This window comes from Peromyscus leucopus, chromosome 16_21 (assembly GCF_004664715.2).
Source record: "Peromyscus leucopus breed LL Stock chromosome 16_21, UCI_PerLeu_2.1, whole genome shotgun sequence".
NCBI classification, from domain to species: Eukaryota; Metazoa; Chordata; class Mammalia; order Rodentia; family Cricetidae; genus Peromyscus; species Peromyscus leucopus.
In genome coordinates, this window is record NC_051084.1 from 48,933,846 (window position 1) to 48,949,155 (window position 15,310).

Here is a 15,310-nt window from a genome sequence, read left to right on the forward strand (position 1 = left end):
GTTCAGCAAGCCAAACCTTAGCCTTTTTGGCAGAAATGACAAGAATTATTTAATAAACTCTATCCATTCTTGTATGAAATAAGCCACGCTGCCAGAAAACTACCTAGCTACAAAGGCAGGCAGACTCTTAAAAAAAAAAAAAAACGAAAAACAAAAAACAAACTCATAAAATAATCATTCACAAACAAAACAGTGCTGACTCCCAAATGAAGAAAGCAGTTGTGGTATATCTCTGGGATTTTTACAAAAATGATGGGTGGGGGGTAACTTCTGTACCTTAGGTATCCCAAAAATATTTCATAAGCCTAAGTTGAATTGAAATATCTTCACAACTAGAACTCACACCTAACAATTACTAGATGCAGCTCAGGATGTGGTTATCATTTTAAGGTGAAAAGCACATTTATGCAGACATTCATACAGAAAAATCAGGTCTAAGATGCCCATCGACACCCCGACATTGATGCCATGGTCCGGAACTGAAAGGTTTCAACGAGCACATGATTCTGTGGTGTCCAAGCACAGAGAAAGGAAAAACGTATCTACAGCTACCATGCTGGAGCACCACACTGACTCCAAGGCTGGGAGCGAGTAGAAATCAAGAGCCTTGTTCTCAAACTCCTACCACCTTAGAAGCATAGAATGCTATCTACCCAAAGAAGCAGGGATCATTTCCATGAAATCCGGGACAGAACCTTTCTCCACACTGTAAGGTCCCTATCAACTTTTCATAAAGAACGGCCCTCACTCAGCCCACCTTGGGCTGAGTCATTAGCACAGTGTTAACCCATCCTTGTGAAAGGCTGAGCGAGACATATAAACTTGCCTTTGAGACAGGCAGTGCATTGTAAGAACTTCATAGATAATTCATCGCTAAATTCAAGCATTCAAAGCAAGCGCTGGGGAAATGACGTCATATCATCACGGCCCGTCCCCATCTTAAAGCGTAATGGGAAATAAAGACAATACAATGGGCACAGCACAGTCTGGGAGCAGGAAGCACCTCGGGAAAATGTGCACCAGCAGATTATGTGTGAGCGTGAATTCTTATCACCTTAGTGATTTCAGCTTATTGTATTCTGGTTCCAGTTAATTACTGTATTATTTGCAGTATTTTGAGATGTCTAGCAATAATTCACATGTATGTGTTACCTGAGATCACATGGAAAGCTACATCTAGACTAACATAAAGGTCAAACACTGGCTCGTCTTTCACCTTCTATTTGTTTTTATGTAGCTACTTCAAAAGTGTTTGTCCCCACCGCTGATGAGATCAGGACATGTTACGCTGTCCTACATACCAATCATGAATCGTTAGGGCACTCACATTTTCATGAGAGAAAAACACACTGGGTAAGAGGGCTTTTCTAAACAGTCAACACCGATAGCTCACACACAAAATCACAGTGCCGCTTTCAAGATGGAACTTGGCCACGTTATGTCTCGAGACGACCCCGCTGGATCCCCTGCTGTCCACTCGGACACGTCTACCATCAGCGCTAACTGAACCATAAGCCAAACAGCACCCTGCTGTCCCTTCATACTTCTCAAGTGAAATCCTTTTAAAGGCAAGTCTTGCAAGTGATCTTATTACCAAGTGCCACAAATCACTTTAAGGGAAGTCATTAAAGGCTAATTTTATAAACTTAAAACATGGAAATTTTAGACCTGAGAGACTGGAGACATTATGTTTACTACACCACGAAGCGGAAAATATGTAAATACACACTATATTATCTAGAAAACCTGACCAAATTCTCTCTTGGCCCAACAGTTCCTGAAATCTGGTTAAGAACCCACATGAGGAATAGGAGTTTTGGGCTACAGTTCTGAAACAGGCACGGAGAGCAACAGTTTCGTATTGTTCTTTCTGAAGTAGACAAGCCACTGGCTGAAGAAAGCTGTGAGTACCCTCCAGTCCCTAAACTCAAAACCACCACACAAATGACGGCAGTGCCTGAGCACAGTCCTCCAAGTACGCAGCAGCCGTTTATTCCTTGGAAGCTAATTCACGGTCAACAGGAAGCAGCACAGAGGAGTACAGAGGAGGACGTTGCAAAGTGCTGTTTGGTGTCTGATTTGATGCAAACTGTCCACAGCCTCTTTAACAAACGCTCATCATCCTTCCCATAACAACTGCAGCATTGGCAGCACACATCTGTCCCACCTTCAGTGAGGTTCCTAGGTGCTTAAAAATATTCTGCACAGAAGACAGTGATCTATACATAAATCTTACTAATTGAAATAAATACGCGAAATATCTAAAAGCTCACGTTTTCAAAGGCCGTCAAGCAAGCAAAACCAGCACACACATTAATAACCTTATTCAACTTCCTTCAGAGAGCAAGAGCCACGCAAAATCTGAAAACACTTTCCCTATCAAAATGGGGATAAGAGAAACAATGTAATCTTGCCCTTCAGACGATTACAGGTGTGTGTGTGTGTGTGTGTGTGTGTGTGTGTGTGTGTGTGAGAGAGAGAGAGAGAGAGAGAGAGAGAGAGAGAGAGAGAGAGAGAGAGAGAGAGAGAGAAAGAGAGAGAGAGAGAGAGTCGGTCCAGACATTTTCAGCTGACACGCTAGGTTCTCTTCTGCTCATTTGCATACCATCTATTAATATTTACTCAGTGATTAGAAGGCTGGAACTGAGGTCAGGAGTACAGGGCTAACCTAGCATGAGACACCGTACCCAGCCACATGATAACAATTTTTAAAAAGTTTGCCCATAAAAATTTCTTATCAAGAAGCAGATATATAATAATTCCATATTAAAAAAGCAAAAGCATATTTTCTTGTCTCTTGTTCACTTGGATACACACACTCAGACTTAAGCAACTTCCCACTTTAAATACTTATGGAGTTCTCCTTTTATTTAAGGAAGGACTACAGTGACTGTAGTGGGTAGTTTTTATGATCACTCTAAAGTTAGAAGAGATATTTCACTTAAAAACAAAAACAGCAAAATGAAAACTAAATCCTGTTCTGGAAAACCCTGGCTGAAACTGTCTTGAAAAGAAGCTGCTTTTTTCCTTCATCTTTAATGAATTGACAGAAGAGAGCCATGTGCACAATCACGGCACCATTGGCAAACCTAGGAGGAGGCCCCTCCCTGCCAAGCTCCTTAAACAAAATTACGGTGTGTGTGTGTGTGTGTGTGTGTGTGTGTGTGTGTGTTCCTAAATATATAAATACAACCTGTAAAATGTTACTTATACATGTGTTTTCTGAGCGGTGCATGGGGAAGAGATGTGATTCAGCATACATGTAGAGGTCAGAGGTTATCCCATGAGAGTTGGTTCTTCCCTTCACCATGTGAACTTGGGACACCAGGCCTTGGTGGCAAAGGCCTTTCCCAGAGCAGCTCTCTTGCCAGCCCTCAAGCTCCCTTTGACGGTCTGTCCTGTGCTGTGTGTTCCTTACGTGATGGAGGGAAGAGGGCAGCCATGTGTTAGGCCCACTTAGGGTGGATCAGAACACGGAGTTTGGCAAGACTTCATCAGCTCAGACGTGAAAGCGTGATCTCTGCACGGGGGTTAGGGGCTTCGGTCTTGCCCACCAGAAGTGGTGTTCTTTCACCCTAAAATCATAAAGGCTACTTTGATGTGGCTAATGAGTATGATCTTCCTGTAAGCCCGTTCGTCTAGGTAGCTCCCATTGTGAAAATGTTTTCAGCTTTGTAAATACTGACGGAAGGCACACAGCCTGCTGGCCGACAGTCTGTAATAGAAACCAGTCCACCAAGACATGTCCCTTACCCCAAACCTCTCCTAAACCAGAGTTATCTAGTTCCCCTTGTTCTCAACAAAAAGGGGTAGAGTATCCATCTCTGATCTCTACTAACAATGTGAATACAACTATTAAAACACACTTTCTGGACATTTTAATTTTACCTTTAAAAATAATGGTGACATCACAGTAGTTGTATGGGGGCCATTGAACCAGTATTTTAAGAAATCTGTGTGCAGACTTCCTGGTGTCTCTAGTGCCATGATATTTTGCATTTTATTTATCCAATATTCAAATACTGCCTGGGTTAGATAATGCCTACACCTGGACCAGACTAAAGTTATTATAGCATAATTGCATGTTCTGGTCTATGTCTCTGATTTCAACTTGACTTAAAAATTCTCTGTTCTATGAAATGTTATTTCCATTTTGAAAATAGAATTGCCAGTTCATATCCACTTGTACCAAGGACACTTGTGTGGAAAAAATAAATTACAAAGGATGCAGCAAGAGCAGCCATAATGAACAGGAAGCAGGGTCTAAGTGTTTTTTTGTTTTATATCATTTTGCCATGGACTAGAGAGAGGTAGGGGTCCAGAGTTGGCTAAGGTGGGACACTATATATTAATTGTTCAGTGTCTTTGATCTTCACTGAAATCAATGTGAAATCAACAGTTCATGTGGTGATACTGACTGTGATGATGAGAGGATCTGACTGCTGATGACATCACAGGGACCACTGTACATACTGTAGCCAGTTACGTAACTGTTTCATTAAACAAAAATGGGAATGCTGGGCGGGGGTGGCACACGCCTTTAATACCAGCACTCAGGAGGCAGAGGCAGGCGGATCTCTGTGAGCTGGAGGCCAGCCTGGTCTATATAGCGAACTCCAGGCCAGCCAGGATGACAGTGAGACCTTGTCTCAAACAGATAAGTAAATAAATTACACACACACACACACACACACACACACACACACACACACACACACACACAAATGTGTGCATCTATATTACCTAACATAGGTTTCATTTGAAAATGATCCCGAGTTAGGGCTCTGCAAGCAGGACTGAGAAGAAGCAAGGTAGCTTTTTTTCCTCCTTCTGGGAGACAGAACTGAACTGCAGGAGCAGAGAAGCACGGGAGGAAAACGATACATCGAATTCCCAACAGTGGAAAAAGGACCTCACTCTTCAGACTTTAGTCCAATGACTAGGCAAACAAAAGGCCCAAGAAATCAAATAGGTAGTTTACAAATTGGCACTAACTAAAGAGGCATCAGTCTTTTGTCAATTTTTTTTGGAATCTTCTTTTGATTGATAGTGGATTGGAATGTTTGATTTAGAATAACAAGTTTTAAGTCATTATAGTTGAGTTGATATTTTTACCATAAATAACTTTTGCCTTTTTAAAAACAAAGTCAAAATTAACAGCAATTCTTCAGCTCTACTTGGGGGGAGTGGACAGGGAGCTCTGTACTTCAGTCTACATTACATGAGGTGAATGTCTGGGCTCCCCACTGGAAAGTCATGTGGTAATTAATGACCACTAAGTTTCCGTCCTGCTCTCAAGCAGTGCACTGTGTGCTGAGAAAAACCATCACAGGATTTTATCCGTGACATCAGGGTGAAGAAGGAAAGCCGCTTGGTGGATTAATGTCAAACTGGATTATATTTGAAAGTTCATAATGAAAATAGGCCCTGCCCCTCAGTGCTTTTCTGTTTCATTCTTGGACATTATAATGACTGGCTTTTCACGCAATGTAAATTATTCCACTGAATTGGTTTTTAAATTTTCAAGAAATATATTGAAAATAATTCCACAAACGACTAAGACCCAACAGAAGCTAAATTAAGATCTGCATTAGAAGCAGGGTCCTTTGCCGCTTTAATAGAGACAGAGACAAGCACTAAGGGGACACGCTGTCTGGATCCGCCTCACCCCCAGCACACTCCCTGGGATGCTCATTATCCCAGCCCTCGCAGCGTGGACACCACACCAGCTTCACACACACTCAGTTCACACTGTTCTTAAGTGGGGGTTCCTGATGTTTTGGACCAAAATGAACAGTAACAGTGGCTTGTTACTCAGGCTCATAACTTAGGCTACAACAAAGTCAATATGAAAATTTTGCAGAGGAAAATCAGGCCTAAAACACAAAGAATATAGCTGACATATGGCATTGTATGACTTTTACCAAAATACCCAGGCTGTGATATTATCACCTGTGTGACTCTGTTCAAATCACCAACATCCATTGGCCTATATAATTTTTAGGGATGAACAGCATCTACTTTGCATGGCTGATACTACAATGTATTTGACACAGACCAAAGCTAAGGTACACACCTGCTACTTGCTGTCAATTATTACTTTTTTAGGGTACACACAAACAAATGACATGTATGTTTGTGTCTCCTCAGTTCTTAGAATTACAGATTTTTAAATCCCAAGTGGACTGCGCTCCCAAAGCATGCAATAAACTGTGGAATAGTCCTTTAATACTGTGTGAATATATGCCACTGTGATTGGTTTAATAAAGAAGCTGACTGGCCAAGAGCTGAACAGAATAAGGTTAGGTGGGAGAGCCACACTGAGAATGCTGGGGGGGAGAAGGGCAGAGTCAGAGAGTTGCCAGCAGATGCACAGAAGTAAAATGTGCATGCTGTACTGAGAAAAGGTATCAAGCCACATGACAAAGCATAGATAAGAAATATGGGTTAACATAAATGTAAGAGTTAGCTAGTAACAAGCCCAAGCTATTGGCCGAGCATTTGTAATTAATATGAGCCTCACTGTGTTTATTTGGGAGCTGCTAGTGGGACAAAAACGTCTGCCAACAATAAACAGCAAGTAGTGGTTATAGATATTCAAAGTTATTTTCAGAGTTCACTCACTTAAGCCCCATTACTAAAGACAAGCAAAGGAAACAGTTTATCAGATGTAACAACAACAACAGAGTTTGGAAGTCCACTTAATTTCTATTCTTTCCATGGGAAACAACTGAACTTGAGCATTGAACACGAGGTCTCTCATATGTTCTACATTGAGAGCCCAGCCTATAGTTTTACATATCTTGGTTCTGTCTGGTCTTCCTTTATCATAGGATAATGGTGCAAAATCCCTGTACTAGTCTTTGACAGAAAGTAAAACACATCTCATAAACAGAACAAGACCCATGACAACTTCAAAAGGTTTGTGGCACACAAACAGTACATGCTTGATAGTTTGTTAAGGATACTTGACATCCCTGTTTCCAGAAATGAACCTATCTTTATACCATGCTTCTGCTTTCACTGGCATAAATGGACCCAAGTCCAAAGACACTGAAACAGCCAGTGTTTTAATGTAGTATTCCATTTATTAAGTATCATTGAGGTTATCACGTGGCAGATATGACTTTGTCCAATCAAAAACAATTTACTTCTAATCACATCAGGCATGAGCCTAAGATCTGTATAAAACTAGGATTACAACATGAAATACCATACTGCCTTTAAAAAATATAAACTCCTACAAGAAAAAAAAGTTTGAAGAAATTAAATTAAGGGGGATGAGAAGACTCATTTAAAAGAGAAAGAATGGGAAAAGACTGTAATTTATCACTAGAGACAATTCTGGGAGACAAACATCTGAAGTCTAATTCAAAACGCAGCTCTGGTCACTACACATGTCAGCTATAAATGGCATCAGAAATGACTCCACTGAGGTCAGGTCAAGCTTGCCTGGAACTTCTTCAAGTTCTCTTTGACTTAGTGATACCGTCTAGGCCTTGGGACCGTCCTGCAATATCTGATCATAATCATATATACTCATCCAGGCTTCTATACTATATGCCAGTCATTCTAGAAGGTTAAAATAACAACAACAACAAACCCAGAAAATTGCCTTTCCATACTAATTAGAAGCTTCTTTTAATAATAAAAACATTCAGGGGAAAAAAAAATGTAAACTTCCCTACCTTAAACATGTCAAGCTGCTGGTTAATTGTCTCTGTTTCCGTCCCCACGGGACCTTGTGACTCTTCGTGTTCTTCGGCCTTCCGGAGCAGAGTGGAGAACTCTTCCAGTCTGCGGTAGAACTCTTCAAGCCGTTCAGTGGCACCTTCCACCTGCTCTTCTCTGGCTTTTGCTCGGTCTAGCAACTTGTTGCACTGTTTGCTCAAGGCTTCTAAGTCCCTTTTGATTCCAACGAGGTCAGGAGAGGTTTCTTCTGTGGCTAGCATCATCTTGCAGGTTTTGTTGGCATTGCTGTTGTTTGCCATGAGGGCTTCCAGTTTCTTCAGGAAGGTCTGTATGGCTGCCTTTTGCTTTTTCAGTGTTTCTCTCTCTCTCGCCACTGGAGCCATGCTATCCAGCTCATCGTCAAACTCTGTAAACTGAGAAAACATCTCTCGGATGGTATTCTGGAAGTGGCCAATACCCTGCAGCTTGGTTTCCAGGAAAGAACACTTCTCGTCCACTTGTTGGCTTAGTCTTTCATGCTCTTCAGCTAATGTTTCTGCTTGCAACAGAATGTCAGTGGTTCCCTTTGAGGCTGCAGCTTCTATCACGAGGTCCTGGGCGAGCCTTTTTGCCAAGTCTACCTGATGCTTCAGGGTCTGGAGTGACTTCTGCTGAGTCTGGAGCATGGTCAGGTGCTTGTTACTGTAGGCCTGGGGCCCTAGGGAGTGGTGGACATCCAGCTGTTCTTTTGCACACAGGAGCTGCCTTTTGGCTTCTTTGGAGACTTCCTGGAAGTCTTTAAACTTCTGGGCCATGTTCTCCAGGGAGACTTTCTTACTCTGAAGCTGTTCCGTGACCCTGTCTACCTTCTGGATCAATGCCTTATTCTCATCTGTAACCACCTCTTTATCTACCTCACAGACACTGAGTAGGCTATTGACTGTGTTGTTGAGTAGCTCCACCATACCAAAGTGGTGGTCCATTTCCTTCTGCAGAGACTTTAACTCGGCGATGGAGTTCTCTGTCTCAGCAGGATCCAGGCAGAACTTGACTTTGTCCAGACTCTGATGACATTTGTCTACCCACGGCTGCAGAGTTTCCACCTGCTCTCTGTACTTGAGGGCTTTTTCCAGTGAGTCTTTCAGTTTGTCCTCCCTCTCGCTCACCTGTTTTCTAAATCGGTCCCAGTTGGTTTTAATCGTGTTAAGCTGTAACTGTAAGGCTGCTTTCTCCGCCCCCTGTGTTTTTAATAACAGGTTTTCACCTTCCGCAATGGTTTTTTCGTAAATGTTAGACTGCTCAGTAAAAGTTTTGCTGAAGTCTTTCTGAGCTTTAAGTAATGACTCCAAGACATCAAATTTGGCTGATATTGGGGGAGAGTTTCTTTGTTCTTCCTTCTTTGTGTCAAGCCAAGCCTGAAAATCCTTAGACATTTGCTGAAATTGGTGAGAGCTTGCACAGGCTGATTGAAGGTGCTGAACATGATTCTCTGAAAGGGAAACCGCAAATGTATTATTTTACATGACGTTCTTAACATTATCTCTAAAAAGTCAACGAAAATCTCCAAGTGATGGTATGCAATTATCCTAAAGCAGACTTTAGCACTGACTCTGGGAACTGTAAGTGAACTTGAGCTACTGATAGAGGGGAAAAGGAGAGACAAATACAGTATGAGGCCACTAGGGCAAGAAGGCAGCTATTAGGTGAAAACAAAAGCCACGGGAATAGTAAAAATGAAGGTACAAAGTGTGGACATGGCATACCAGGCCTGTTCTCAGAATGCCTTCTCCATGTCAGCGTGAGACAGATCGACAATGGTACAGTTCTGGATGTCTTAATCATTCACTTCTTCTTTTTTTTTTTTAATTTTATTTAAAATACCTTTTCCCCATAAATATATTTGGATTATATTTCCCCCTTTCCTAACTCCTTCCAGATCATCCCCACCTCTCTACCCACACAACTTCAAGCTCTTCTTACTCTCTCTAAAATAACAACAACAATAATAAACAAACCAGGAAAAAAGAAAATCAGTAAGACAAACACCCCCCCCCCTACACACACACACATCCATTGACTGTTTTTTGTAGACAACTACATCCAGGCATGGGCCCTGCCCTGGAATGTGGTTGATTTACCCAGTAATACTCCGTGGTAGAAAACGCATCAGTTGCAAACAGCTTCTTGGTGAGGGGAGGACTGTGTGTACACATTCCCTTCTCAGCACTGGGCTTTTGTCTGGTTTCAACCTATGCAGGTCTTGTGTGTGCTATCAATAAACTGTTTCATATCAAATACAACTTTCCCCCATTTCTCTGACTTTTCCACATTCTTGGTTATTAAACTCTTTGCCAGGTACTTCAGTTCTGAGATTGAGCCAGAACACCAAGACATGCAGATTCTATCTACTATCCTATGCTGTCTGTGTGTAAAAGAAGTCTGAAATGGTTGCTATAATCAATAACAAAACTGAACCAATTAAAAGACAAGTCAGATCCCATTAGAGGCAAGGCCTAGAAACTAGTGGACTTCTGGAACAGAACAAACCAGTGAATCTTGTCCTTTGGCAGGACCCTTCATGAACTCTACTCTGTCTAATAAGTGGCCATAAGTCTGTCACAGAATTATTGCTACAGGTGAGTGAGGAAAAGAGAAACCCACACATTTCTCTAGAAAAGCTTTCTGTGACAGCATCATACAAATTAATAATAAATGAGCTAAAGACATAAAGCGTTGTATGATATCTTGTTTGTGTTCTGACAAATAAAGCTTGCTTGGAGATCAGAGGGCAGAGCCAGCTACTAGTTAACTATAGAGGCAAGGCAGTGGTGACACACACCTTTAATCCCAGCACTTGGGAGGAAGCAGGAAGATCAGGAGTTCAAGGCCATTCTGGGCTACATAAGATTGAACCAGTCTAAAAGAGAAACAGAGTAGGGCGGTGGTGGTAATCCCAGCACTAGGGAGGTGGAGATAGGAATAAAAGGCAGGTGGACAGGATATGGCTGCCCATTCATTCTGAGGATTCGTAGAGACAGAAAGAATCTCCATTCCGTCTGAGATTTCAAAGAGGTAAGAAGTATCTGGCTGCTCTACTTCTCTGATCTTTCACCTTTTACACTAATATCTGACTCTGGGTTTTTTATTGTTAAGACTAAATTAGGATCGTGCTTCAACAAAGCTTTTCAAATAACTATTCATCTACTTTTCCGATGAAGTAAGATAATATAACACAGTAGAAGTGTCTACGTATTTAAAAGATCAACTTGGAACACCCAGAGTTAGAGCATTTGCTGTGTGTGGACTGTGTGCAGAACATCTCTCTGATGTGTGCGGATGCTGTGTGTGTGTGTGGACTGTGTGCAGAACATCTCTGATGTGTGCGGAACTTCCGTGGAACTCTTTGTGTACCTGTACCCAGGGGAGCCGGGTCCATTCCCAGTCATGAATTATCACCAAGAGCTCGGAACAGCAATTCAAGGTACCAATTTCTGACCAGGAAACAGGTATATACAAAGAGGGACAAACCTGTTTTTTGTTCAATATCCTTAAACGATTTCATGACGCCTTCCAGTTGCCTACTCAGCTCTGCTTTCAAGTAGCTTTCTTTGACCAGCGCTGACAGGTCCTCACAGAGTGCCTGGGCTGCCCTGAGCTGTGGGGTTTGCTGCTCTATTTCCTGCTTCAGTTTCTGGGCCGCCTCCAGCTGCTGGTTCACAGCATCAGGCAGTGTGCCCACAGTGAGGCTGCTGCTGAGCCTGTCATCCAGCTCACTCAGGGTAGTGGAAAGACTTCTCAGGAGGCCCTGGTACTGGGTGCTTTTGACGATAGCCTGGTCAATCCAGTCACACCTGTCCCTCAGTTGTCCCGTCAGGTTGTCCCACTTCTGGGTCACAGCTACCAGTTGCTCGTTCACAATCCCGTGTAAAGAAGGGTCTTCCCCGGGTCTGCTCAGGATGCCCCGGCCGGCTGCTCTGAGCTGTTCATATTGAGGTTTCCGAGTGTCGAATTCTTGAAGCAGAATCTAGGTTAACCGTAGAAAACAAACAAAGGGTTGTATAATTAGTTAGAGAAAACATAAATTTAAGCATCCAAACACATAGAAATGGGCCTAACTTCTCTAGTTTGTTTTGAATTTTGTTTAATGTTTTTGAGGACAGTGTGATTATCCGAAACCAATTTAAAGAGCCACGGTACTTCACAGTTAACAACTTGTTAAAATAAAGGTAAAAAGAATGACATAAACGTAGCATCAGCAAATGAACAGATAAATGCTCATTCACACTTTCCAGATACCCAGGAGACATCGCTACTGGGTTCACATTACCAACGTCATGTTTATCTTGCCTGAATCATCTTTTCTTTTTTGCTAGCTTAATACTTCCTAGCATTCTACATTGAAGAAAATGCAGTGTTAACCGCTTATTATGTTCAAATGCTCTTGGCTAATGAAAGTTTTTTTTTTTAATAGTGGACTTACTGACATTTACAATCTTTATCATTAAAGCTTTAGAGATAAAATTTTATTGCTCAGAATGCAGAGGCTCATCGTGACTGTCATTAGAAATGACCCCCCAAATGCCTTCCTTGGGGTGTACTTAATCTTTTATTATTTTATATTTTTAATCTATGTTTATATTTATTTACTCTTTTCAGACCGCTAAGATGACAAGCAAATATTTCTCCAGATACTTTCTTTTTATCTTTTTGTTTTCTTTATATTATGAACAGTTATGAACTAGAACACATAACTCTAACCCCCTGAGACCTGGGGACACATCTGGCTTAAAGGCGCTCCTCCTCCTCCTCCCTGCTCTGAGGCCACCCCTCCCCCTCCCTTCTCTGAGGCCACCGCTCCTCCTCCTCCTCCCCCTCCCCGTTCTGAGACCACCGCCCCCCTGCTCTGAGGTCACCCTCCTCCTCCTCTTTGCTCTGAGACCACCACTCACACCCATGAAAACACAACAGGAAACACAGCAGACCTTGTGCTCTTCTGACTTAAATGTTATGTTTTTTTTCCCTTGTGGGCTTATCTGTGAATGACTAAAACTCTTAGGTCCTGAGGTTCCCTCTGTCCCCTCAGTCTCTGTCCTTGTCCCCACTTTGCTCTGTCTCCTGCTCAGGACCTCTTACTGCATGAGCTTTCAAGTTTCCGCCAAAATGAATGCAGCCTCAAAGGATAATTTTATGAACGATACAAAACATCTATCAGCATCGCCATCACTCAGGCAATCACGTTCACCCTTCGGAGACCCCTGATGTTTAGTGGGTCTGCAACAACAATATGACCAAACAGTAGGCGGAGGGTTTGCGCACATGCTGGCTCAGGGGAAATACTGTGGCTGTCCCCCTGCTGTCTATGCCCCACAGCAGGGAGATACACACTGGCTGCACTGACGTGTTTACACTGAAAACATTTGCCTTGCTAAGTCAAGGGGCTGCGCCCCAGCTGTTCCCAGATCACACTCACCTGCACCTGCTGCCTCTGTGTGTTCAACATATTCGGGTCGATGGATAAGGGTCCAAGAACACTGACCATCAGCTCTTTCTCCACAAGCCACTGCTTTAACTGGGCCTCTGTGGTCTGGAACTGGGTTAGATTATTGGAGGATTCTTCCAGCTTTTGCTGCCTGTCAACTGTTAACTGGTTGAGCTCTTGCCACTTGGTATCTGAAAGAATAAGGATGACAGTGGCATTTGGTTTTTGTACATTTAATGTCACCACTGGAAAACTGTAATCATGCGATTCAAAATGATATGTAACAGATGTCATTCCTTTTCCCCCTCTGTGGTATTAGGATTTAGACCCAGGGCCGTAATATTAGGCAAGTACATTCCCAGGAAACTACATCTCCAGTCCTCGTCCACATCTTGTAAGTTTCCTGCACATTAGTTCTAAGTGTGTGAGACCACACAGGTATTCCGTATTAGATCCTGAGCCTGCCATTCTAGGAAGCTGGTCACTGTGAGATGAAGTCTGGAGACCTCGGCCATAACCACCTGCAGTGGTTCTGACTTGAGACAAGGACTGACAGCCCCTGCTGGGATCACACAGACCTCAACAGGTTGGGCTGGAGGGAGTGTGGGGGAGCAAGCCATAGTGCGCCAAACTCTAACAGTCAAAACATCTCCTTTCTACAGGGGCTCTTTGTCTGAAGGCCCGATTCCCCTTCATGTTGTCCACAGCAGCTCTCAGAATAATGCCTGTAATGCCTGTAATGCTCTCTCATCTCAAGGTCCTGCCATGTCATGTGGGTTCTTCCCATCTGTTGTGATGATGTTCAATTCCCTCCAATGCTCTCCCCCACATCAAGGCCTGATCGTGGTCTCCATGGTCCCGAGGCTCTCTTTCCTAATAATGTTCACTCTAAATGATAACAGGTCCCAGCTTCCTTCTCCACAAACCAACCACACCTACTGTTTTAGTCTTTGTTATAACATTATGTATCTAGTGATTGTGTATTAAGTCCAGTATAAGTAAAACAACTTGAACTTATTTTAGAAGGCAAAAATATTAAAATTCCTCAAAACAATCAGGTTCTTGTGATCTCTCATTCTTTCCAAAAGTCCTATACAATCAATAAAGAGAGAGAGAGAGAGAGAGAGAGAGAGAGAGAGAGAGAATGAATGAATCTCAAGTTCTCTTATTACTGAGCCACACCACAACCCCAAATCTTTAAAAAAAAAAGTCCTCAAGTATTTCTAGGCAAATGGCTTCCAGACTTGCATATTTACCCTCAAGTATTCTAGTAAATTCACTCAGTATCAACCAACTGCTACAAAGGTACAGTACGAGATCTCAGCAGTTCTGTGAAGGCCAGTCTAACCTCATGACTGTGGCATGACACTGACTTCTAAGAAGTTCACACTTGAGGACAGGACAATGAACTGGCAAAGAAACACAGAAAAAAAACAAAAAAAAAAACAAAAAAAACCAAAAACCCTCATCATGATTTTGGGTTGTACTGCATTCATAGCCATCACAGGGACCATTAATTATGTCCCTCTAAAAACTGATGCTTGTTCCTGTTCTTGTATTTCTTTCAAAGGCCATCCTCTCTTCCTTTTCACTGAGATGCAGTAATTCATAATGATTTTTAAAAACATCTTATTTTTAATTATGTGTGTGTGTGCGTGTTATGTGCAAGTGCAGGTGCCCTCAGAGGCCAGAAGTGCTGGATCCTCTAGAATTGGAGTTACAGGTGGTTGGAGCTGCCTGATGTGGTGTTAAGAACTCTGAACTCAGGTCCTCTGCAAGGGCAGTCTGTACTCGTAACCCCTAATGCTCCACAGTGACTTCTGATGCCCTCTGACCTCTCCTGCTATGCCATCACGGCCTCAAGCCCCGTGGATACGCTCAGTGCTGTATTCTGCCATGGTCCACACCTTACTTTTCCTAGACCCCAGTGCTTCCCAAACTCAGTTGCTGCAGAACCACCTGGAGGGACTGTTAACCCACAGGGGCCTGGTGCAGTAGGTCCCAAGTGCAAGTGCAGAGGTGTATGGGGATATGCAAAGAGCACACTCCGAAACTACAGACAGAGCTTAGCACTCACGTAACACATATCCCTGCTATTCTCATATAATTTCCCTCGAAAACTACTATTTTTTAAACATATCACTTCCCTACTCAAATCCT

The 15,310-nt window shown here is 42.7% G+C and overlaps 1 protein-coding gene across 24 annotated transcripts in view; it reads right to left on the bottom strand.

The window, feature by feature from the left end:
- Positions 1–15,310, bottom strand: part of Dst (dystonin) — a 436,213-nt gene that overhangs the window by 74,700 nt on the left and 346,203 nt on the right. For all 24 annotated transcript variants that reach the window (XM_037199850.1, XM_037199849.1, XM_028865355.2 and 21 more), the window contains 3 exons: positions 13,142–13,341; positions 11,200–11,695; positions 7,689–9,160 (listed from right to left, as the gene is read on the bottom strand). In XM_037199850.1, the coding sequence (XP_037055745.1) occupies positions 7,689–9,160; positions 11,200–11,695; positions 13,142–13,341 (2,168 nt within the window). The remainder of the gene's footprint in view (positions 1–7,688; positions 9,161–11,199; positions 11,696–13,141; positions 13,342–15,310) is intronic.